The sequence below is a fragment of the Haliotis rufescens genome, unplaced genomic scaffold (assembly GCF_023055435.1).
Source record: "Haliotis rufescens isolate VD_foot unplaced genomic scaffold, xgHalRufe1.0.p SCAF_84, whole genome shotgun sequence".
Lineage (NCBI taxonomy): Eukaryota > Metazoa > Mollusca > Gastropoda > Lepetellida > Haliotidae > Haliotis > Haliotis rufescens.
Genome location: NW_025964377.1, coordinates 510,944 through 537,898, shown reverse-complemented (window position 1 = coordinate 537,898; position 26,955 = coordinate 510,944). Strand labels below are relative to the sequence as shown.

At 40.5% G+C, this 26,955-nt stretch overlaps 1 protein-coding gene across 3 annotated transcripts in view; it reads left to right on the top strand.

Moving 5' to 3' along the window:
* LOC124122871 (cell adhesion molecule-related/down-regulated by oncogenes-like) overlaps positions 1-20,551 on the top strand; it is a 346,871-nt gene extending 326,320 nt beyond the window's left edge. For all 3 annotated transcript variants that reach the window (XM_048390129.1, XM_048390127.1, XM_048390128.1), the window contains 14 exons: positions 165-299; positions 5,282-5,449; positions 5,977-6,078; positions 6,605-6,760; positions 7,642-7,782; positions 9,539-9,739; positions 10,215-10,427; positions 10,904-11,106; positions 12,240-12,459; positions 13,135-13,407; positions 13,791-14,029; positions 14,487-14,601; positions 14,865-15,284; positions 16,055-20,551. In XM_048390129.1, coding sequence (XP_048246086.1) covers positions 165-299; positions 5,282-5,449; positions 5,977-6,078; positions 6,605-6,760; positions 7,642-7,782; positions 9,539-9,739; positions 10,215-10,427; positions 10,904-11,106; positions 12,240-12,459; positions 13,135-13,407; positions 13,791-14,029; positions 14,487-14,601; positions 14,865-15,284; positions 16,055-16,176 — 2,708 coding nt within the window. In that variant the 3' untranslated portion in view covers positions 16,177-20,551. The remainder of the gene's footprint in view (positions 1-164; positions 300-5,281; positions 5,450-5,976; positions 6,079-6,604; positions 6,761-7,641; positions 7,783-9,538; positions 9,740-10,214; positions 10,428-10,903; positions 11,107-12,239; positions 12,460-13,134; positions 13,408-13,790; positions 14,030-14,486; positions 14,602-14,864; positions 15,285-16,054) is intronic.
* Positions 20,552-26,955: the final 6,404 nt, after the last annotated feature.

Here is a 26,955-nt window from a genome sequence, read left to right as displayed (position 1 = left end):
ATTTATATATGATTTATTATAAGTTTTTTTCAAAATTGTTGTTTTTTATCCCCACATTATTTGTTCAGATTGTGTTCAAATTTGGTCAGTAAACACTTGTTCAGTGTTGGGATGAGGATCCTGACACACAACTCTTGGATGATCATTTGCTGTTTTTGTTGCAGATGTGTTTACAGTGCTACCATCAGGGAGTGTGTTGATAAAGAATGTGCAGCAGTCTCACAGTGGCAGGTACCAGTGCAAGATGAGCAAGCACGTCACAGCGTTACAAGACATCGATCTCACTGTGCAGGCACAAGGTGAATGTTTTTGCTCTCTGATGAGTGAGTGAAGGAGTGAGTGTTTGTATGTTGTTCAGAGCTTGGCAATATTCCAGCTCTGTGACAGCAGTCTGTAAATAATCGAGTCTGGACCAGACAATCTAGTGATTGACATCATGAGCATCGACCCATGCAATTGAGATACGATGACATGCATTGGTCAAGTGGGCGAGCCTGACCACCCAATCCCGTTAGTCCCCTTTTACGACAAGCATAGTCACCTTTTATGGCAAGCATGGGTTGCTGGATTGTGGGTTGTCCATAGATGGAGGGTTACAAGTCAAGGGGTCCTTGTCATTGTGTTCAGTGTTGCTGTGCAGGCAGACATAGATTCAGTAGCTTCAGCAGTAGACAACAGGGACCCCAGGCCACAACACGAACAGTGGATAGTTCAACATTGTCACGTGTACACATACAAAATTGCTGAAATTGGTGAAGTGGTTATTGGAATTAAAAATGCATATTTTTTAATCTTTCTGATATTTCGAGGTAAACTATCCTTCCATCCTCCAAGCTATAATTCATTTTCCCTTAAATTTGTAATATCATCAATCTACCCATTCAAACTTCCTTCTATCCATCTATCAATCCAACTCTATCTGTCATTCATGCATCTTTCCTTTCTTCAATCCAACACCATCCTTCTCTCTATCATCTATCCTTCCATCTTATCCTCTCTATCCATCCTTTCTTCCATCAATCCACCTCTATCCCTCTTTTTATCCATCAATCCAACACTATATATCCTCCCTCAGTACAGAATAAGGTGTGAACCTGTCTGCAAACTTGGCAATGTCAAACGCCATGTTTTCAAACACCTTTCTAGGAAATGAACACATTACTGCTTTACTCTGATTGATAGAAGTGTTGTATATAGCAGTTTGATTGACATGTGTCTTGCTGGCAACCCAATAGGCTGGTGTGTCTCACGCTCTGGTGATACAAACAGATAGCCCTCAGAGCTGGCTCCTCGCACTAGAAAGTTGGCTGTGCATGACTGGTCTTTCACACAACAAGGTCGAATTATCATAGGAGCAGGAGAGGGGAGCTTTCAAGATTGCTTTGCAAATTATACTTCTTTTACACCCTTTTAAGGAAATCAAGAAATTCTGAAATATTTCGACTGATTTAAGCATTTCTTATCTTAAAATGGTCCAATTGTGCCTTTTGTATTGAACTTTAAAGACAAAAGGCATCACTTTGTCAATTCTATTTTTGAATTAATGAACCATGTTAATCTTCAGTTTCTTTTTGCTTTCCATTCAATTTGACTTCATTGTGGAATATATGTCATGAAACTTGGGGATGGGCCTCACGCAGATTGGCAGTTCAGGTCCAGATTGTCTTTGGTGTGGAGTATTATTAAAGGCGGCCTTTTCATTTGTCTGGGTGTGTTTATAGGGCTATGTGCATTGTTTCGCTCAAGGTCAGTTATGTTTAGCAAATCCGCCCAGGTTTGCAAGTTTAAGTGGCCATGGTTTGATTAGAGCCCTGCACGAGACAGGCTTTTGATGGACTTATTTACGCTGCTGTAAAGTACGAAATCTGAGACAAAATTAGACATCGGGTTTAACGCACAATTTTTACCATTGTCAATCCATTGTTAGAATGATTTACTGGACAGCCAGATGTAGAGGCAACTGAAATAGTCCATGTGCTTGGCAGTGTTTTGTGTTTCTAGAATATGAACAACTACTTCTTGAAAAGCAATTTTGAATCTCATGTTGAGCAGAATTAGTTGTAACAATTGTACTTTCCAATCTTGACACATTTTTGCAAGTAACTACACAATTGTGACAATTATAGTTGAAAGGAAATGTTTTATACAACAGCAATATTACAGCTGATGATGATATATAATGGGGTTGCCAAGCAAATGTTGGTGGTTTATAGTTTGAGCGATGATCCAAACATTGTACAATGATGTGGTTTATAGTTTAAGCAAATTATCTAAACATCGTACAATGACGTGGTTGAAAGTTTGAGCAATGATCAACACTATTGGATAATGAGGGAGGGAGGGGGTATTCAGTTGACACAATGGCTCTTTTACCAAAATCTGCTTCAGTCTGCTGGTTTTAACATTTAACATTTTAATAATTTCGACATTTTGGTAGGATATGAGATGGAAAAGTTTGGAACTAGAGTTATCTTCAACAAATAATATAAACCTACAATTAGAAAAAAAGTTTGACACAAAGGCTCAATTTGACAGTTTGACCATCATTTGACTGAAATGTTAAACCAACAATTTGAAAAGGGTGTTAGCTTTGTTGAGATGTTGGCAGAGCCTTGTTGGTAATTGGTGGTTACGAAGATGTGTAGCGACAGGATTTACTGGCCTGTCTATTGTTAATCCAAACTTTGCAGAAAATAGGAGTCCCGCAGTCGAATATTGGAATGCGTATCTTTGCTTCCACTCTGTCATTAACGTCCACAGCTATTCAGCTTTTATCTTTTTTCTCTGTAAATTAGTAAGCTTCATGGCTGTTCTTGGTGGCAAATTTATCTAATAAGAAAGGTGGAGACACGTTTTTGTAGTTCCGAGTATGATGCCCGATCATGAGGAGGAAATGTGCATCTCACAACAGTAGTGGATCTGACACGCTGCAAGGGATTGTGGGAGTTAAGGGTGTTGTTACGGGTGCAAGATTTCAGTGTCATTTTTCACTTAAATTTATCTTCTGATTTTAATTTGACAGTTCTTAGGTCAACGTGTTCAAAATATGGCCTTTTTCCTGAGACTAAAAAGTGGATATGCGTCATTATTCTGACTCCCTACAGTGTTCCTGAAAGATTTTGATTTAGTTTCTAAAAAGGCCTTTGTTGTTGCAAGGGATATTTTACATTCTTCAGATGGGTTCATAATTGATAAACCTAAGAAGTGTCTGAAAAATGATATATGAAGTTTATTATCACAAAAACAGAAGTGAACATGATTTATACTATTTTGCATTTGGTGGAAAGGAAAACTTAAATTTGTCCACACTTGCTGATATTAGAGTAACTTTCTTTCTCTCTCTCATTGTATCTTGGACTCAATTGCATTTACTCAACAGAAAGTAATAATATATAACTAAGACGTTAAAATCAGATTGTGTAAAGTCGTGGAAAAGTCATTAGACGCATCAGGAGTGTATGATCTGGTGTGTTCCCGGGTACATGCTATAACGACTTCACTGACATACAACCCCAGCTACGGGGCGGCACACAAAAAAGAAGTAACTTCCTTCGTAACACGTTGGAGCTTCATAGTCCTACATTCACACAAACATTCAGCTGTGGATGAATAGGAGAAATGTCGCTTCGGTTGCAATTCCATCAATACCCACTGCAATATCGGAACAATCAGCGCGATCCCACGTAAAATGCTATATTCACGTTCATCGAGATAAGGTGGCTTGGAGGTGACCCACCTTTGTCAGGGCATAGGATCAGGACATTCTCAAATTGTAAGAAGTTGTTAGGGTAGTCCTATTTTTTGTGGTTGATTTATAGAAATGGTGGGAATAGACTCAATGATAGAGGAATATTCTCTGTATAAGGATTGTTGCTGATCAGAATGACAGTGGGGAAACATTTCCTCACACAATTCACTATTCTAACACCGAGCGCCGATGTAGAATTCATCGTTCGTCCAGCCTGCCTGTGTGTATTGTGCATGAAAAACTACTGCCAGTGGTGTGGCAATGTTATTTCATTTTCTCTTTGAGACTGACCCAGGTGACCCCAGATACTATTCCTTTCATGGAGGACAACTACTTCTATGTTAGCGCCACTGAAAGCACTTCATTTGAAAAGTTTTTGTCAAAATGTTTTGAGGTTAAAGAAAAGACGTGGATATTCTCCACATTGACACTGGCAAGACATCTGTATGAATTTTGATTTTAAGGAAATGTTTCAGTGTTCAGTGTTAAGATCATAAGATTCAGAGTGTGAGATTCAATGTACCTTGAAAGTTGTGAAGATGTATATTCCAGCTCCTCCTCTAGTAAGTTTTTGAATGGCATTTAGAAGTGATACACAAAAGGAAGAGAATTTGTGTATGTCAACTTCTTTATTATGAGGAACACAATGTTTCAGAGTAAACACTTACTCCTTCATCAGGTGAATAAATGCACATGATGGAGTACGAATATACTCCAAAAGTTATGTTCCTCATAATAAAGAAGTTGACATCCCTAAATTCTCTTCCTCTCCTCCTCTGTCATCCAATGTTCTGCATCTCCATGCTCCTACGATAAACCCTTGGGTCCAGTGAGTGAGTGGGTGAGTGAGTGAGGGAGTGAGGTTATAGCCGCTTTTAGCAATATTCCAACAATATCATGGCGGGGGACACCAGAAATTGGCTTCACACGTTGTACCCATGTCGGGAATCGAACCAAGTTCTTTGGCATGATGAGCAAACGCTTTAACCACCAGGCTACCCGCCCGCGCCCTTGGGTCCAGTCCCCACCAAAGCTTTGCTGAGAAAGTCATGTCACAATCACCATCTCTCTTATATCTAAAATCTCGATCATGAGTGTAATTTAGTCGGACAGCCATTAGAATTTAGCCTAAACTTAAAGCTGTGGTAGTGAGTGTGTCCAGGGAATGTAATGGAAATATATGACCCTGGAGGATCAAGGATGGTTCAAGCTATGTCCATGTGTTTTGGAACTATATTATTATTATAAGATAAACTCAGAAATTGCTTTTTCAATAAATGTTGAATACTTTCCTTAATACTTTCTTTTTCTAACTTTTTATTTTTTATTTTTTATTTTTCGGGTCAACGCTTATGTCAGGCCAGCAGACACCTTGGGATAAACATAATCGTGTCTTCTAAATGATTAACAATGAATTAGATAGAAGAATGGAGGTTATAGTTGAGATAGCATTAGTATGATGATGTTTATGTATAGGATTATATTTGACGGTATGTAGGAAGCCTGCTTAAATTTTCATGTTGTCATTTTCAGCAGCTGGATCTGAAACCTCGATAGTGGACACCAGTAGAGTGAAGATCTTCCCCTGGATCGGTGAAAGCGTTCTGCTGGAATGTCCTACCTCCTCAACTGGAACCCCAAGTGTAACATGGGATAAATATGGAGGCACTCTGCCACAGGACCGTACTGTAGTGGAAAATGGTAATATTTTCAAATGTTAAAATTGTGTTTATTTGTTGTTTAAAGCCGCACTCAGCAATATTCCTGGCATGTGACGTCATCCTGTCAATAAGTCTGGACGATATAATCCATCCAGTGATTGATATTATGAACAACAATCCACATCACTGGACTACGATAACACGTCCACCAAGTCCACTGAGTCAGCAAGTCTGACCACTTGGTCACCTATGTCTTATGACCAGCATAAGTTGCCAGGAACCTATTCTAATCCCCCAAACACACAGTTTAAAATATAAAAATAATGATTTCATTGACTTAACTTAAGTTATTTAAATATATAAGTAAATTCAAATGTATTTTATTTTCAATGGTATTCAGTCACTATTTTGAGTTGATTGATACTGATTTGCATGAACTGGTATGAAGGCAAGAATACATTTTGTGAGCAAGGGGAGATAACTTGTAGTATCCCTGATAGACTGATGATTGAAGATCAAGGGCCTCAAAGTGGGTTCTCATCCTAGGTGGGCTTCTTTATTTTTCAGGTAATTTAAGAATTAAGGATGTAAAGATAGAAGATGCAGGAACATATATTTGTAAAGGAACTTCAGAAGAGCCAAGCAGAATAATTGCAATGGATGTACAAGGTAAGAAGTTTGTTTGTATTAGGTAGTCGTTATTTCTTTCTTCAATATTCAAGAACACTCATGAAATTGCAACTCACATTCCAGACAGACCAATGAAGACAGATTTTACAGATTTTCATGGTTAATTTCTAATTATTATGATAAATATTTCAACAAAATGTTAACAAACTGATGTTGAAGCCCGTTCAATCTAAACCATTATTACAGCAAGTATGTTTATAATGAACACGCTTATAACAATCTGACAGATATTAGGAAGTGTTTTTTGTTTTTTGTCTCAGCTATTTGCTGTATTTATGCTGTATATACACTTATACTGAACTACAGTTATAACAAACTAAAATTAGTGGTCCTTTTGAGTTCGTTATTGACCTGTACAAGCGAGAATAATATTTTTGCCTAAACAGACTGAGAAAATTACAATTGTTATGGTTGGTATAAATACGTTTCTCACATCTGTCTGCCGTCAATTGTGAATTTAGATAAAAGTTTGATGTGATAACATTTTTTATTTTGTTTCTTTCAGAATCTGTGACAGCAAAGGCACAGAGGTTGGTGATAACAGTAAACGCTGGTGAGAGGGCGGAGCTACGCTGTAATGTGACTGGTCGACCCGAGCCCAAAGTCATGTGGTACTACAACGCAAAGCCAGTCCCGAAAACAACAGGCATCAGTAATGGAGGTAGGCACCTATTTCCAGGCAAGCCATTGTCATGGTGATTCACTTGAGAAGTTGACCTTCATGTTGTCCCACATGATTGCTACAAGCCAAGGAATTAGATGGTCAAGATGGCTGTGAGAATGGGCTGTTTCCAGTCATGGTATCCAAGTTGTGACAGACACATGTAGAGAGATGGGTATTAGATGGTAAAGATTGCTGTGAGAACGGACTGTTTCCAGTCATGGTATTCCAGTTGTGACAGACACATGTAGAGAGATGGGTATTAGATGGTAAAGATCGCTGTGAGAACGGACTGTTTCCAGTCATGGTATCCCAGTTGTGACAGACACATGTAGAGAGATGGGTATTAGATGGTCAAGATGGCTGTGAGAACGGACTGTTTCCAGTCATGGTATCCCAGTTGTGACAGACACATGTAGAGAGATGGGTATTAGATGGTCAATATGCTGTCAGAATGGGCTGTTTCCAGTCATGGTATCCCAGTTGTGACAGACACATTAAGTGAGAATGGTAATACTGGTCAATAGAGTATGGTTTTAGCAATATTCTAGCAATATCATGGCGGGGGACACCAGAAATGGCCTTCACACATTATACCCATGTCGGGAACGAACTCAGGTCTTGGCTTTAACCATAAGGCTACCCCACCGCCCCAACTCTTTTTCTGTATACTGTATGGTTTTAGCAATATTCGAGCAATATCATGGCGGGGGACACCAGAAATGGCCTTCACACATTGTACCCATGTGGGGAACGAACTCAGGTCTTCGCTTTAACCACTAGGATAACCCACCACTCGAACTTTATTTATTTATGTTGTATATAAATCTTGATTGTCTGTAGATATGAGAGAAATGAAAACTTGGCCTCTTTTCTTGCAGCCATGGTACTTGTGATCACCAAGGTGGTGCCATCACGTGCTGGGTTCTATCAGTGCCAGGCCCTGAACAACGCTTCCTCAGCCAGCGCTGTTATGAAACTGGAGGTCAAGGGTCAAGGTCTTGACCCAACAGGTAACACAGGTATGTTACTTTTATCATTTAGCTGAGCACATATTTGTTGAATGAAACTAACCCACATGTAATTTCTCTTGCTGTTGTATAACTTGTCTGTGGGACCTAATTGTTTATATATCGCTTTGGGTAGTGCTAACACAATGCTTCCTGCATATGATTGATGTTTGAAGTTTGAAGTTTATATATATCAAGTACTGCGATGGAGTAGAGCTCTACCATGAATCCACTCACTCATTCACTCACTCATTGTCTTAGTTGGTCAACATGTAGAACTGCTCACTCACTCACATGACCATACAACTATTGACTGCTTTAGAACCAGCATTCATCCTAGTAATAAACTATTCTCTCACTCAATCTCAGTCAGTGAGTCACTCACTCTCAGTCACTCGCTCACTCACTCTGTCAGTCAGTCAGTCAGTCACTCACTCACGCTCAATCACTCGCTCACTCTCAGTCACTCACTCTCTCTCTCTCAGTCAGTCACTCACTCACTCGCTCACTCTCTCACTCGCTCACTCTCAGTCACTCGCTCACTCTCACTCACTCACTCGCTCACTCTCACTCACTCACTCGCTCACACTCAGTCACTCGCTCACTCTCAGTCACTCGCTCACTCTCAGTCAGTCAGCCAGTAGCTGTATGTTGTCTCTGCTTCCAGCTATATTTGTGCTGTACGTTTTCTGTTTTACTTAGCTTTAAATCTCAGCCAATCCCAGCTCAATCACACCATAGCCGCGCACCTGCCCCACTTCACACTATGGCCAACTCACATGACGGTGCAGCGACACACGACGGTGGCTATTCCCTGTCTGAGTGCTCGTGCCAACCAACTCCACTGGTTTAAGGATGGCCAGAGATTGAGTCCAACTCACGGCCATCTTGACATTGCACCGAGCGGGTCCCTGCAGCTGTTCCGTGTAAGGGCCGAGGATTCCGGAAAGTATTCCTGTATCGCAAAGAACGAGAATGGAACTGCATCGGCACACTGTTATTTAAATGTGTTGGGTTTGTTCTTCCACGAGTTGTCAGCTTGCATTGTAATAGAGACCTAGGTTTGCTGTGGATAGTCAGATTTTCTCTGGATGGCTGAAAGAGAACTAGTCGTTTGCTGTGGATAGTCAAGTATCCTCTGAATGGCTGAATAAGAAAAACTCCAAAATTTTAGACTTTAAAGCACCATTATTTGCCCCTTAGGAATAGCTTTCTTTCAAGTCATGGATCAAAAATGCATGTTTATGAACTTTGATCTTTGTTCTCCGTTTGGTATGCTGTGATTCATATCATTTCAAATTAAAGGGAGGTAACTCATTCCCTCTATCATTTCAAATTTAAGTAAGATTTTCAGTTCATTATTGGCCAAAGTGAATGGCTGCGGAATAGCTTGGTGGTTACACCTAAGACCAGGGTTTGATTTCAATGGGTGAAGCCCATTTCTGGTGTACCCTGCCTTGTTATTGCTAAAAGCGGCATAGATCCATTTTCACTCAATAATGGCCAAAATGATGTGTTGAATAAATTCTTCTCAACATTTAAGTAAAAAGTTCAAAATATGTTAGGTATGACATCTTCAGACCATATTATAAATTGCATGAGACTCACAGATTGTTGCAGTTGTGTGGGTTCATTGTCATTGAAAAGATAATGCGTTTGTGGCATATCAATGGTAACCTGCTGTTGTTTTCTTCTTCCTCAAAGCAGGGCAACTTTAATATAAATTTTTAACTTTGTGAATGCTAAAATTATTTACTTCATTTTTTAGATGAGACAACTATTGGCGTGACCGAAAGTGACCAGGCAGGGACAAATGAGACGACTTCTGAGAACTTGAAGGTCAACGGAGATATCAAAGTCCCGAAACGGAACAGGCCAAATAAAAATGGTGGCCGTAAGAACAGGAAGAAGGGAAAGAAAAATAAGAGAAAGAGGAAGAAAAAGAAGAAGAAGAGGAAGAAGGGCAAAGGTGAATGTCATTACGAGATGTTGAATTGTAGCAGACACGTGAAGCAGGAATGTGTAGAAGGCATATGTAGCAGACATGTGTAGCAGTGCGTGGAGTCATCCCATGACCTCTTTATTCGGGGTTACCCTGATTGGCCATGTGGACAAGGCGTCTGACCTCGGATCAGAATTTGAATCCCTTGGTTTGAATCCTATCATGGGTCTCAAAAATGTTATAGCCGCTACATTGTCGCCAACAGGTGAGCACGTTCAGATTGAATTTGAGCACAATCAGTCTCAGTACGCTATTATGCAGCTCGGGTCATGTCACTGTGCTTCAATTGGGTCGGACGGTACTCATTATATCAATCACTGGATTGACTGGTCCAAACGCTCATCAACAGGCCACCGTCATATAGCAGGAGTATTACAAAGTGTGGTGTTATACAGACAAAAGTTGACTGAACCACAACTCACTTTGTATGTTGTCTTTTTAGCCAAACTGGTTCCCCCATCTCAGCCGCATGTTGACCAACTGTCTGACACCTCGGTCAAACTGAACTGGACAGTGCCACAGAATGACGGCCTACCGATCGTGTTCTTCCGGGTGCAGTACAAGGAGGTTGCCCCCAATAAGGCAAGCTGGCACACCGACGACCACGACATCGACAAGGACACCACCATGTATGAAGTGTCCAATCTCAAACCAGGTACGCATTCTACAAACAAACCTGTCACTTTTTTATTCCCCCGTTTGAAAAATGGGGGTGATATATTTATCAGCATGTCCATTTTACGTTTTTGGAGCAGAACTCCTAACTCGTTGAATATATCGTGTTGAAACTTGCTGTACAGACCAGTCTTGTGGTGAACTGGTGCCTTTTGATGATTTAGGATTTTGAGAAATACTGAACAGCATTATTTTTTACTTCACTGACCTGAACAACAGTTGGGTATAAGTAGCCAAGTTCCATTTCCGATTTTCACCAGACTGGGACGCTATGTCATCTCCTGATTACTATTGTCACAATATGAATGTCCAGCAATTGACTTACCAATGTTTCTCTTCGAATAAGGATATATTTTTCAATTATGAGATAAGTAATAAAATCAGTTCTATCTAGATTTGATCTGTGCTCAGTGTTATCGATACCAATTTAACTGATACATTGTATTTGTTTTCCAGGGGGAATTTACAAATTTCGTATCGCAGCTGTGTATTCTAATAATGACAACGAGGTCGGCCAGAACTCTCACCGTTTCTTCATGAAGGTGGCTCCGGCTGGCAAAGCCCATCCCCCGGTGGACAGACCCACCATTGTAGAAGCGATGCCACTCCACAATGAGGAACAGGGGAAGGATGTGTTCGGCATTGGCATCAAGTGGCAGGTGTGTACCTTTAAGAACAAATAATAATAGAGAGATTTATTAATACTAAGTTTTATTTTCTGGCACCGAATGAGTCTCAAAATATAATGCTTAATTACTTCAGAATTGAAGAAAATATGAAATTTTAAAAAATCTTAATTTTGAACAAAATAACATTTCTTTCCAAAATTGCCTGACGAACAGATAACAAACACATTATGGGTCAGTCCTTAGATGATTTAATTGTGATCGTTTATTTCCCACAATAAGATTGTCCATCCGAAAGTTTATTTTAAGCATCATGCTCAAGTTTGAGCAACACAGTGCAATTAAATTCAGGCAAGTCCAAGAACAAAAGTGCATTATATCACTGACTATCCTCACTTGTTAGAAGGACAATGTTGACGCCCTGCTCTCCATGTGTACATAACAGTTATAGTGTTGACAAGCTGATGTTACCCGTCAGACGAAGCTGCTTCTTATCTAAGTAATCCCTCATGTGTGTACACTGCAGGTGTTAATTGGTAAGAAAACAGGTAATTAATGGGACTGGGTTCTTAGTCTGACCACTCGTTAGCCAGAGGTTTATACAACTGTAACAGCAGGCAGTATGTCTTCACACATCATGTGTTGGACCTTCTCAAAGTAACTGCAAGGTTGTTGGTTCGTTTGTGCTCCATGCATGGTCAAGTCAGTAGCTTAATTCTGTTCTATTTAACTCCTTAGACCAATTTGTAGATTTGCGAAATACGCTGCAGTCGGAAAGCGCACGTTAAATCTTCTATATCAGTCAGTCAGTTGTAGATTTGTGTCTGTGGGGGCATGGTTGTACGGAGTGATCCCACTTAATCAAGCACGGACACACTGACCTGACTTGAATCTGATTTGTGTCTACGGGGGGCATCTGTACAGAGTTATCTCCCTTTTTCAAACAAGGATACACTGACTCTGGATTGGAATCCCAGATGTGCCTGGGTAGAATACTTGTTCTGCTCATGGTTTTCACAAATGACGTAAATGTCGAGAACAGAGCTGTATCACTTTGGGAGTACCTTCATCCTGAGCTGACATGTTGAGACATAACTGAACTACAGTTTTCAGTTGCTCACTCAGTCTGATAGTAAATATATAATTTTTTGTTTGCTTTGTTTCAGTATATCCTAACAGAATCCTCACCAATCGAAGGCTTTTTCATCTTCTACAAGCCATACGACTCAAAAGACCAATGGAAAAAGATCACAATCCTTGAAACCAAAGTTCGTGGACATGTGTTGGGCTATCTGAAGCCTGACACAGAGTACAGTATTCGTATGCTATGTTTCAACTCGGCTGGGAACAGTGACAGTAGCAACACTGTTGTGAAGAGAACATTAGGTAGGTTGTAGTTACTGGTGGTTCTTGAGGAGGTGAAGTAAAACCAGGATAGATTTTAGATGTCTGTTAACCCCAGACTTAAAATTTTGAGGAAGATCACATATTATTTCATCATATTTTGTTGCATGTTTAATTATACATTCTTTTCAAATTACTTTACCTTAGTTTTGACTTTCAAATGTTCAAAACAAGGAATATTTAATGCTCACACTGGAATTGGTAGCAGCGCTTTATGGATGCCACCTTCTTATTGAGGATAGCTATACCACATAATGCCTGCAAATACAAAGCCTCTATTACATCATAGCCATAAATCCTGTTATTTTGGGTGTCCTCACACTTAAAAATCTTCTGATTTGCAACAAAAGTTCTCTTCACTGTCAACTATCCAGTCAGTTGTGCAAGCAATAGTATCTTGCTGCTAAGACTTGGTGGGAAACCTCACTCCTGTACATGAGCTCTGTAGATGCAGATAATCGGGGAGGTGGGTGGGATTACTCCTAATTTAAAAGAGGGAGTATTCTTAGAAATATATTAATGATTACTGTTGTTTGATTTCTAGAATGATCTTGTTTCTTTGCCCTCTTTGTACAATGACTTTTGATTCTTTAGGTTGATGTTTGAAAAGTACAATTTAAGAAGTGTTCCCAACTCACACCCAGCACCTATTTTCAGCTCTGACCAAACCTCCCAAAGCATTCCCGGTCGAGCCAGTAACTGACAAGGCCAACACAAGGAATATGCCGTCCCCGGACAAACCCCGTGTCGAGGAGCCCCGCAATCCGACACACAGGGGAGACGGGATCGACACGGAGAAGACAAGCACCCAGTCCAGCAGCGAGACCCTCTACATGGTGCTGGGAATTGTCCTCGGGGTCATGTTGTTGCTGTTGTTCGTCTTCATCGTCATGTGCTGGTGGAAACAACGACAACAACGTCGCATGATGGGTAAGTGATGACATCAGATGTATACATAGTGGCAACATTGTTGTGTGGATTGAAGGACAACTCAGATGGTATACATAGTGTATACATAATGACATCATTATAGTGTTGATTAAGGGCCTACTAAGCAATGCTAAGGTTGTATTCATAATGGCAACATTGTAGGTGGATTGAAGGCCAACAAGATTGTATACATAGTGGCCAGACCGAGTTTGGATTAAGGGCCAACAAAGATTGTATGCATACTGTATACATAATGGCAACATTATAGTGTCGATTAAGGGCCTACTAAGGTTGTATTCATAATGGCAATATTGTGGTTTGGATTAAGGGCCAACTCAGATTGTATACATAGTGTATACATAATGGCTTCTATTCTGTTGCAGCCATGAACGGGGTGATCCACTCCAAGTACCAGGATCAAGCCCAGAGAATCTACAGCGAGTCTATGAGGAAGAAATACATGAATGGATACCCACTCAATGGCCTCAACGGACTGGTTGCCAATGGACACGGTCCCCATGGCAACAGTAACCATAACAACAAGATGAACATCAACGTGAACCCAATGTCTGAAGTGGAATGTCAGATGATTAACTCCCAAGCTGGGAAAGGCAGCGTTCCTGTAAGTACAAAACAACAACAAAGAATATGTTTTTGTTTGTTTCTTTGTTCTTTAACGCTGCACTCAGCAATATTCCAGCTATATGACGGGCAGTCTGTAAAAAATCAAGTTTGGACCAGACAAGTCAGTGATTTACATCACGAGCATCGATCTACGCTATTGGGATACGATGGCATGCATCAACCAAGTCAGAGAGTCTGACCACCAAATCACTGTTAGTCGCCTCTTACGACAAGGGTAGTTGGCTGTTAGGGCAAGCATAGTTTGCTTAAGACCTATTTGAACCCAGATCTTCACTGATCACAAAGTATATGAAATGGTTCAATGGACCTAGGGCATGTGTAGACTTTTATTTGTCCATTCATCTTCCTTCCCTTGCCCCAGTCTGTCAGATCCCTCCAGGTGCCCTGTACAGCAGCTACTCGAACTTAAACAATACTGTTTGTTATGTTCACAGAATCACACTCTTGTGCCGAACGGGTCCATACCTCACTACAGCGGCCCTCACAGCACCAGCGACAACAACTTCAACAGCATCAACACAGCGAAAAGCGTTGACGATATTTCCCCAGGTTAGTTACCTTGACAATACGTTAGTGTGATGCTTTCTTAATACTAAGGTGATCATAACATGACTTTCAACTGTCATCTATGAGAGCGCTTTGTAAAACAGGGCCAAGGAAGCTTCGAAAATTAATATGTAAGGGAGACAAGGCTTTTGACCATGAGGCTTGCCATCTCAGGTAAAGTGAAATAGAAAATGAAATGAAATCTTAACATGCTCTCCTCAAACTATTTCAAAACTCCCTACTAAAAGTCAACTTTTTGTACTTAGATCAACCTTTGTTGGACCAAAATGGTGGCACAAGAAACGGAGAAAAACAACTTCACGACCCTGCTGTGTTGTACCGGCTGGGTCAAAGGTCAAGTTCCTTACAACATGTGCCACCCCAAGGTCATGGCCATTCCTCCAATGAAGCTGACATGTCTGGTGCGGAGACAAATAGTCAAAAATCTCCCAGAATGCATGTTCCCGGCGGAGTTGACTGTTTCCTCCCAAATGATAGACAGCTTCGGACTTTTGATGGTGGGACAACCCCCAATATATTCAGTGCCAGAAATACTATGGACTCTCTGTCGCCTAGCGACCACATTTCAGGGAATCATGGGAAGCATAAACGCCGCCGAAAGAGGCCGCACAGCCGTGAACACACAACAAAGGATCAAGCTACTAATACAGACTTGAGCAGCAATGGTGAGACGAACAGTCGATTAACTAGCTCACTGTGATAGAATATTGTATGATTCTATGACGTTTGCCTAAAACTGAACAAAACGAGTAGGGTTTTGTGCCAATTTTTTAGTATGTTTATTTGGACCTGTAATAATAATAATAGTGGCAGGCTGTGACAAAAATATTTTTATTAGGTATCTTTTCATCATTTAAATAGATTATACGCTATGTGTGGATATTTTCAAAGCTTACTAGACCGAAAGAGATTTTACTGGGCTGGGGCTGCAGGCTAGTGGTTTAAGTCACAAACTGTGATGGTGACAGAGGTATAGTTCTCATGACTGTTGTAGCCTGATTAAGTCAGGGGTCCTATCTTGCCAGATGGTATATTAGCGTGTACAGTAAACAGCAAACGCAAACATCAATTTCCACTCAACATTCTCTGTGTCTTGACCTGTAAGGCTAGAGTACATGTATCATGATATAATTACATCGCAGGGTTAGAAACTAACAGTTTTCAGCCACTAATCCTTATAATGATAACATATAGCAAAACCCTTAAAAAGGGCAAATTTCTACTAGCCCTTATGATACCCTTACCATTGGGCAGTTTGGCAAGGACTATAGGACTAGTGCCAGTTTCTAACGCTGCATCGTATGGCTTGAATAATGATTAGCTGATATTTGCATACCATTATATGACAAGAATAATGCTGATTTAGGTCTAGAGTAATGCTGACTGTGGCATTACAATGGTCCATTTACTGACATTTATTTTTTGTTCTCTTCAGAGGGGACGATAGAGTTCACAACGTTTAACAAGTCACCATCGCTTTCGTCTGAGAAGTCTCAGTCTTTCACGAACTGTGCCACACAATGTACTGACTACTCCCATATGAACGGGGCTCTCTGACGAAAGGAGGGTGCGCGAGGGTTGAGATTATAACGAGAACTTCAAGCACAGTGATATGGACTGAATATAGCTGTTTGTATATATAAATTATCACAACAGAGGGCAGGCTCAAGTCTCATTGGAGGAGATTTGAGGCGGAACATTCTGATTGGACAAACGTCCAGATCATGTGACCAACAAGAGATATTTTCATTGGATGAAATTGGTGCAAAACTGCTGAGATTCGAAATGGATATTTATCATGGAGTGTTGCCATGGAAACTATGGAGCCATTTTCAAAATGAGGCTGTGAAGAGAAATGGCAGAAAGTAGGCCAATGTGACAAGCTTTGTTGGTGGGAGCGAAACTCTTGTGATGGAACGTCAGTATGCATTTGGGCTTGCTTGTAACACTGTATTATATGAACGATGGATCCTAGCCGTTTCATATTCAGGGACCGACATGCTAAAAACTGTCACGCAATAAGTATTGAAAGGACATTACAGCGTTTCAAGTATTTTTGGCAGCTTTTGCAAACAGATAAATGACTGTTAAGAGGCTGGATGGATAAATCATGCTCTTGAAGTGCATAAGAGGCTAAACAGATAAAGTGTGCTGCCATCGCCGGCTGTCTGTGTTGTAAAATGACGGTATTAACCGACGCTGCGGAAGCAGCTTGTAGCCACCTCAGTCACCAAAAGATATATTCACACTTTCAGATGTTTTTTTGAACGTTGTTTCAAAAATGAATTGCTCAACTTAGGGTAACTGTATAGCATCTACAAGGCAAAACGAGAAGATATGTTAAATTATGACTTTTGTGTTATACTGTATATAAGGGTTGCTCAGTATTAAGCCTATATTTTTGTTGTTTCATAAGAGTTAGATGTCTTATGTACATTGTGTTGAATTTGTAGCGATACAACCTTACACCTTTACTTGTGATGTTTGAAGAGTTTGAAATCAAGGCCTGACCAGGATTCATAGGACATTTTCTATGTTTTCTACCAAATAGGGCACTTTGTTTACAGTTCCTGCTTGTGTCTGCTTTTTGAGGCAACTGCCACTTCATTTTAACAAATTAATAATCCTAAAAGTAAATACTCATTTTTCCGTAATGTCACAATTTGAGTCTTTTCAAAATTGTGAAAAAGTAATTTTCTTTTTGAAAAGTACATGTTTTGTTTAGTATCCCCAGGACATGCGATACTCAGAACAAGTTACATGAGAGATGATTTTATGAGTGCTTCCAGCATCACTGATTTCACATCGTTCCAAAAAACATGGTGTACACTTCTTTGAAAGCATTTAGAAATGATACACATAACCAAGAGAATTTATGGATGTCAACTTCTTTATTATGAGGAACAAAACGTTTTAGAGTATATACTTACTCCTCCATCAGGTGAAAAGCAGGTGAAAAGATCATCTGTTCCCCATAAAAAAGAAGTTTACATGCATAAATTCTCTTTCTTATGGCGTACAATATTGTGTAAATCTGTGGAACAGTATTACAGCTCCATTAAACTATACTGAGAATGCTTGTCTTCCCGGAACGGCTGGTCTGGACAGGACTTGTGGTTTCTCAACCATGCTTCTTAAGATGTGTGCTTGGAAATTAATGTAACTGACTTAGTGTTAATTTAATCAAGGCATAGGATGTAATGGTTGTGGAGTTCAGTGAACACTTATCTCAGGGTTGTTAAGTGGATTATTTTCTTGTCACAATGAATTTCAAACTCTTCAAATTCCTGTAATTTAAAGATAAATGTAACAAACAGTGCTTGTGCAAATGCGAAGTATTTAAAAAAGTGCATGTTGGTATAATAGTTTCAGATAAGAAATTATGTTGGAAAGAAATACAACGTATTTGAATTTGTTCAGTGATAAGGCAGCTGATGTTACACTTAGTTCTAAGTTACACAAAGGAGGGGTAAGGTTACACCAAGCAAGTTCATAGACTTCCTGGAGTAGGTGTTATACCGATGTGTGATACGAATCGATTGCGTGAGTGGCTATATGTGGTATAAATGTTTATAACTGGTTACATTTTAGTGTAACTGATAGGTTACACTAAGGTGTAAACACACTTGACTACAGTGAAATATGGAATATTTTACACTTAAATGTAATTGGTTCAACTCGAATGTATTGATGTTGGCAAATTACACTTGAGTGTAACAGGTTTGTATTTGACACGTAGCTGTTACATGTGTTAAACATGTTTACTATGTCAAGTGGTTACACTTAAGTGTAATTGTGTATACATGGTGCGACCTAAGTGTAGTGTGTATTTCTACATGGTCATGCGTGAAGGATGTGTTAAATGGGTGTTGCCACCAACAAGTGTTTTGTTATGAGCGAGTGTAAGGTGTTAAAGTATTAATTAACACATGGGTGATACGAAGTGTAACACTACACTAAGATGGACACAAATGAGTGTAGTGCAGATGAAAGTTGAAAGCAGGATATTGTTTTTAGGATTTAGAAGAAATAATATTCTCAAATATATATATCATGTTTTACGAGGTAATCTATGTGGAAATTCAATTTTTCCTGCTTGCATTTTCACGATCTAGACAAGCATTTGTTGAGCCATCGGTCATTGGCTAATGTTGACAATACTCAGCACAGTTGCATTATGGGTAGGGTACCAGTGTCGCACAATGACAAAGTATGGGTAAAGTAAAAATACAAAAATGTTTGTTTAATATACTCAGGTTGAAGTTTAACTCATTTTCTTTAAAAACACAACCATGGTTAGTTTTTTTATGAATTATATTCTGGAAGGCTGTAACCAGTCCTGTTATATACAAACTACAACCCCAGATGTTTTGCCGGTTTGTTTGAAGATAGCAGAAGGTACAAATTGGCATGTGTCCTGTTCTGAAATATCAGAAGGTACAAATTGGTATGTATCCTGTTCTGAAATATCGGAAAGTACATCATTATTGGAAAGTACAAATTGGCATGGGTCCTGCTCTGAAATATTGGAAAGTACACATTATTGGAAAATACAAATTGGAATGTGTACTGTTTTGAAAAATCGGGAGGTAAAATTACTTTTTTTTCTTTTTTTTTTTTCTTTTTTGCGGGGGTGATTTAGAAGGTTGAATCCACCTGAATATTATATGATTGGGGGAATTTTGAAGACCTACACGTCTCAAACAACTACAATTTATTTTAGACTGGGCCGTGCCATGGGTTTGGACATGTCTTGTTTCCAACCAGGCTGATGTACAAGACATTGTGGGACACTGGTGTACGGGGACTTCCAAATGTGATATTATCCTGTACTGCAATACTTGGCAGGGCTGCCACACATTTCACATACCAAGTTTCATAGATCCACAAATAGGTTTGAGAGCTGATAATAAGATGACCCACTTTGAAGCAGCTGTTCTGGACCAAAATAAGAAAGTCTTCAAAGCATCAGCCGCATGAAGGGGAGAGAACTCTTCCTAAGTATTCTGTGCAGTGAGCTGTACCTCCCACTGCTTGATGTATCAATAACTTCATCTTACAGGGACATGTTCAAGTCTATTGTCTCTTCAAAAATAACGTATTCTCCCTAGATTGATGCGAATGTATTTTTGCTTTTTTAATGTTTACATGGAAAGATGGTCCGTTTTGGCAGAATAATAATTTAGTGGTGACTGTTTCCAAAAAAAAAAACAATATTGAAAAATACTATTTTTTCCTTTCATTTCAAAAAGAGTATTATGTTTTCAATCTAGAGGAGACATGTTGTTTCTGATGAATGTGTTGATGAATTATCAAACCAGTTTTCCATAATTAGTTTGTAACATGACAATGATATTTAAAAACTATGCAATTGCAAAGATAGCAATCTCGTTATATGTATTATCTATTTAGCCTGCACCTAGTATGCAAAATAAGCCGTTTTGTATTTTTTTAAAATTAGGTAATCTTGTGGATGCAACTCTTGCCATTGTGAGAAATTGTCTGTCAGTGAGTGGGACTGTCTTCAAATTCAAAAATCAAAATGTTGTTTACAAAGTAAATTTGAAAATTAAGTTAAAAAAGAGTCTTCTTACAAAAGGAATTATGTGGGGGTAAGTATTACAGCTAGACGAATATTTCAAGTACTTAGGCAACAATATGTTTGGCATTATGTTTGAATGACAGCAAATATGTGTATTTGTACATATTATTCTGATTTGAAAACAGTTCCCCATAGTAGAAGTCTTAACCCATCATTGAAATCAGGGTCCAGGGATTGTGGGTAATCCTCCGTCTTCCTCATGGTCACATGACTGTCATGTGATATGCTGTCTTATGTGGTCACATGACTGCCATGTGATACACTGTCTTATTGTGGTCACCATTGTGTAAATACTCGTCAATAAATGTATAATAAATGAAATTAACAATGTGTATGTCTTGTGTTGTGGGTTTACAATATGCGGTGGTGTGATCACCTGGATGTGAGTGAATGTTGTTTTACACTGCAGACAACTGTCTGCCATCTACATCACCTGTAAATACTCCAATCTGGCCAGTCGAACCATGCACCAGGGGTGGATCACATCATCTAAGTCCCATTGACGGTCACGACGATGACACACTCAGCCAAGTCAGAGCCTGGACAACCAATCCTAGTTTTCAGTCTGTTGTTAGGCCAGTTTTAAAATAAAAATTGTGAATAATCGAGTCTAGACAATCCAGTGATTGACATCATGAGCATCGATCTACGCGATTGGGCTACGATAATAAACCAAGTCGGTGAGCCTGACCACCTGATCCAGTTAGTCGCCTAGTTCACGTTGTCCTTGTTTTAATGTAAATGGCTGATATGTCCATACCGTATGCAGTACATACACATCAACACGACCAGCTTATGAATTGTAAGATTAAACACAACTAGGAAGTGGACAATTAGGTTGAGAAGAAAACGGCCCAGGTGGAGTAAATCAAGCAGTGTTCATACAGCCTGGGGCCTCTTTAGGGATTTTACAAGGAAAGGTATTACTCGTTTACATAAGACGCAGGGGTTCAAATCGGGTCATGTTTGAAGACATTGACTGATTGTCACCTATAATGTCCAAAAGAGTTTGAAACTTTGGGTTGTCGTACAGAAGAAGGTCCAATCAAAAGTTTAAACATCATGTAAATTGTAACAGGTTTGATGCCATCAGGTACCCCTGCTCAGGTTGCCACCAAGATCACCACCACCACCCCATTATTTCTATTACACATAATACTCTGAAGCTATTGATTAGCTACAGTTGTTATATTTCCATACAACTGTACCAATAATAGGGTATCTCCTACTGAACTCCATGTTTGAGTTATCCCCCTTTACATGATAAAATGCATACAGATACTCAAAATGTTTGATCAAACTTGATATCAAATTTATCAAACTTGACCTGTAAATATTTATTTTGATCTCAGAAATACTAATAACACTATCGTACACAAGATACACAAACTGAAAGAACATCTTCAACTGACGGTTGATTGTTAAGAGACAAGACAGAATTATCTCCCCTTAATTGCAATGCAACTGTTATTCCTGTGCAAAGACTATTTCTTGACCTCACAATCATTCTACAACAATGCTGTAACCCTTATACATGTATTTACAAAGACACTACTGCACAAACATATTTGTCAACATTGGAAAAATTAAAACTTTTATGTGCGTAAAACTTGGGAAAGCTTTGTAATTCACAATGCACAACCCACTAATCTACGAGAATATCTGATATCCCGATCAAACCTCTTAAGCTTGTACCATAGTTAGGCATAAATTGTAGAGATTCTACACTTAGTAGGAGATATTGATCAAATCTTAACCATCCGTTAACTCACACTGAACGCCACTGAACGGGACGTCAAGTTTGTTTACTTCCCCTGTGGCAGACAGCCAAGGGACATTACTGCCTACATAGATTCACTCTGCGTTCCGCTAAAACACTGACTTAGCCGCTAAACTACCATTCTAACAAAATTACTTTGTACTAAGGCATAAACGACACTGTATTCAATGTGAAAACTATCAAAGAACTATTTCTCCTCCATCTCATGTCTAAACTAGCATGATATAACAACATTTTCGGAAACATATATCTTCGACTGACAACTATGGCGGCCACGAGCAGACGTTTTTCCGATGACGGGCTTGCTGACTTCTAAAATTTAAATTCCAGACTTACCATGTGTTGATACATACGTCAAAACATACAACATGATCTATATGTTTTGGGGAACAAGGGGAACCTGTTTCTATGCATTGTTTCCTCACCTGATGCCGATGAAATCGAATCGATAAGATGAACAGATTTTAACGCTAATGATTTAGTAGAAAACAGTCTGCGCATGCGTTAACCGCACGTGGCAGTCAGGTACTGATTACCCAAAACAAATTAAGCAATCATAGGCTTCTGATGAATAAAAAGTTCCTTACAACCTGATAATAATCTTACGTCATGTTTATAACACAAATCTGTTTTAAGTAAACAGTATAAATAAATTTTAGGGGGTGTATATTAGTTCAGTGTTTGCCTGCAATCTGTATCATACTCCTCGTAATAAGAGCCATGGGCGATTAGAACAGGTATTCATTTACCAAGGGAGCCACTTATTAAGCACCCGTGAAGATCCCGGTTAGAACTGGTCCTCAGCAACCCATGCTTGTCGTAAGAGGCGTCTAACAGAATAGGGTGGTCAGGCTCGCTGACTTGTTCGATGCATGTCATCGTATTCTAATTGCGTGGATCGATGCTCATGACGCAAATCACTGGAATATCTGGTCCAGACTCGACTATTTACAGACCGCCGTCATACAGCTGTTTGCTGTCGGCGTTGGTATCCACATTTATCCTGCATACAAAACTAACACGAACACAAAACATAATGTTATCATAAGCAGAAACATACAAGCTAATAATGTGATCAATCAGGCTGAGAATAAGAAGGTTACAAATCTTGAGAGGAAATAGGAACATGGTTCAAACATGTCATAGTTTCGCCGGCGAGTCCCCGACCTTGAGGGTGATTTACAAGAATGCAAAAAAGAAAAGAAGTTCACGTGCATACATTTAAGCGGGCCGACGTGTGGAAGGAAAATGTTCCCAAGTTCCTTATATATTTTGAGATTATCAGGGTATCACCACTGTGTTATGTCTTTATGTACACTCAATGTAATGGTATATGGGAGATAACTCCGGACGGCTTAATGTGTTCATGGTATGGTCTAGGGGAGATAACTCCGGACAGCTTATGTTATAAAATGTACCATCGCCTAGTCTGGATCGGCTTATGTCCCCTGGAGGAGTGAGTCTATGCTATGTGCTCCTCGCTGAAATATGGTTACATATATTGCAACAAGCGGCGTAAAATATAATTCAAGCGTGTGCGGGATTTCTGCCTTTGTAAATATTGTGCATCTGTCCCAAAGTCACAAGTCATTACTCTCCCAACTCCTCCCAAGACAGTAAACTTACACAATCAAATGAAACCGTCAGTGACAGATGGGTTGACATTGAGTGAGTGAGTGAGTAAAGCATAACGGGATAAAACAAGGACTGGTCGGCTCGGAGTCAGTACACAGAATCTAAGCCGCTTGTCCATGTTAAACTGCGGCATGGTATTTCAGTGAGCTATCACCATATAAAACCGATATTAATTTGGCCTAGTACAAGCATACGCACGTTAAACCCCATTTCACCTCACCTTACAGATCTTAGAGCATAGATTTGAAGAAAAGAGTCACCTCATTCGATTCTCAGCTATTAAGACGCCTAAGGGCTTCTTGATAGAATGAGTTGTATAAAACCTAAACCTCATACAAGAGGTCTGCCGTGTCTCATCGATCTACTGTTGTTGTTGATATGCATCACTGTTTACCTGGGACAATAGACACGATATTGACAGTTGTCAAGCAAGTATTAACCATGCAGTATATCCCTGATGACTATCACAGGGCGTGAAGTGTCACGTTTTGACGAAGTCTCCTGACAACCACATGACCAGCGCACGTCTCGTGCATTGTACGGTTTTACCATGCAGATAAATGAAAAGTACCCTCGCAGTTAGTGCTGATGAACACTCTTAGTCGTCCAGACATGTCAATAGGTAGGACAAACAACTTAATAGATCTTAATGGTTATGCTAATGCACGATCCGTACTTGAGTGCCGCGGGCGACTTTTGTCGCCGAAAGCGAGATGTGAATGCTTAATTGCACGAAAGGTGTAACGGCTAAAATGCATGTGACACGACGTCAGAAACCACAAGCATGGGTATGGTGCTAACAAACCTGGAAAAGTAATCAGGACGCACCGGGAATCACTCATAGATTTCAACTCTGCAGAGCGAATTGCACATCCTCAGACGACTGGGAATATATCACAAACCCTATGTAAGATGTGTACAGGTTCGATACGTGAACATTTCACAATCCATTAATATGTTTAGAAGGGGAGACAAACTCGGGTTAGTCTGTTATTGTGGTGCTGGTAATGTTGGTGAGGAAAACACCTGGCACACATTCGCTCGTCACCATCACCGTCACTCGCCACCGTCGCTCGTCCCCGTCACTCGCCATCGTCCCCGTCCCGCGTCCCCGTCACTCGCAACCATCACTCGTCCCCGTCACTCGCCCCCGTCACTCGTCCCCGTCACTCGACACCGTCCCTCGTCCCCGTCACTCGTCCCCGTCCCTCGTCCCCGTCCTTAGCCCCTCGTCCTCCGTCCCCGTCACTCGCCCCTGTTACTCGTCCCCGTCACTCGCCACAGTCCCTCGTCCCCGTCACTCGCCCCCGTTACTCGTCCCTATCACTCGCCACAGTCCCACGTCCCCGTCGCTCGCCACCATCACCGTCACTCGTCCCTGGCCCTCGTCACCGTGACTCACCACCGTCACTCGCCACCTCCACTTGCCACAGTCACGCGTCACCGTGACTAGGCCTGGGGGTCTATGTGCACACTCAATTTCTAACACATCTGTGGGTTAGAAACCCATTTGAGATAATTGGTACAAAACACATGTGTGAGGTCGAATTCCAGCCCCGTGATTGGCTACTCCATGGTGATGAGGACTACTTTCATAAGTTTCTTGAGCTTCAGTCGAATGTTCGCCTACGTCTGTGTTGAACGAGCTGTTGTTTTTGGAGTGTAACCCCCCGAATGCCACAGCGACATACATTATGTCCGTCCTCTTCAACGCTCACTTCGAAGTCTGATAAGATGCAAAATAAATCACGCACACTTATACATTTCACGGTTTTAAATTCTGTGGGAATTTCCCTCTTCTGTGATAGCATCCACTGTCAATTTAGGCAAAACAAAATTACTGAAAGTGACCTCTGAAAATTAGGTACACCGTAAATGAATCGATGCATCTTGTCTATACTGTAATGTACATTACAAGGGTCAGGTAAATTCAACAGAAATCGTTAAGATTTCCGTCCTGTGTGACGCGATGAGTAACGCAACGTCACGCACAACGACGACGACGGTAGTTACCTGCATTTCCCGACCAATTGTCTTGGTTGCATTGGAAAACATCAAACAAATACTGGTAACAGTACGCAGATTGTCTGATTGTATCTGATTACTTACATAACACATTTATGTACCATACCTCAATCGGGGGCACGGGTGGCCCAGTCGTCTAAGGCGCTGCGATCTAAGTTGCGTCCCCTGGGCACGCCAGAAACCTATGATTGTGGGTTCGAATCCCTGTTCGCCCCGATTATGTTTCTAGGTTTGTCAGCACCATAACCGTGCTCGTGGGTTTCACCGAAGTGGTAAACGTCCGAGACCCGCATCACTTCGGGCTTTCCTCCCACATTAAGCTGAAACGCCGTGATATAACTGGAATACTGTTAAAAGCGGCGTTAAACCCAACTCACTCACTCACCATACCTCAATCAACGAAAATCCTCCTCAGAAAATCCTGCGTACTGTTGTCAGTGAACATGCCATTATGTAAATGTCGGTCACCGGCAGTGATATCTTATGGAAATAAACATTGTTGTAAAATCATTAACTCGGCATCCCGCAGGTTCTTTGATCTCATCTAGTTTGCAACATCATCATCGCCTTAAAAATTAACAGATACGGCGGAAACTTTTTTGTGTAGTGTCACATTATATATGAGGAGTAAGCAGAACATCGGATGACGTCACTCATGACCGTGGTGTTATGAATTAATGCGCAACTGCGATCATGAGAATAAACAATATGCATCGATTCGATCCCCAAAAGGTGCGATCTTAGGCTGTGTAAGAAACAGGTCACTACACATGTGCTTGTCAGATGCCATTTATCTTACAACTTGTTGTTTCAAGCATATCTAACTCACTTTCGTTCGTCAGACACGTTTTGAAACCACTCGTTAAAAGATTAATGGTATCTGACAGACACTCGTGTAGTAATCAATATAAAGGACGTCTTCAATATGTCCTGATGAGTAAGTGAGTTGGGTTTAACTCTGCTTTGAACGGGGTCCTGTTCTTAACCCGTGGGTTTTACTGTATGAGCGACGTCCCAATTCACGACAGGGTCTTCAGCAACCCATGCTTGTCGTAACAGGCGACTATGCTTGCCGTAACAGGCGACTATGCTTGTCGTAACAGGCGACTATGCTTGTCGTAACAGGCGACTATGCTTATCGTAAGAGGCGACTCACGGGATCGGGTAGACAAGCTCGCTGACTTTGCTGATGCATGTCATCGTATCCCAGTTGCGTGGATCGATGCTCATGATGTCAGTCCCTGGATTGTCTGGTCCAGACTCGATTTATTTTGGAATAGTGCTGAGTGCAGCG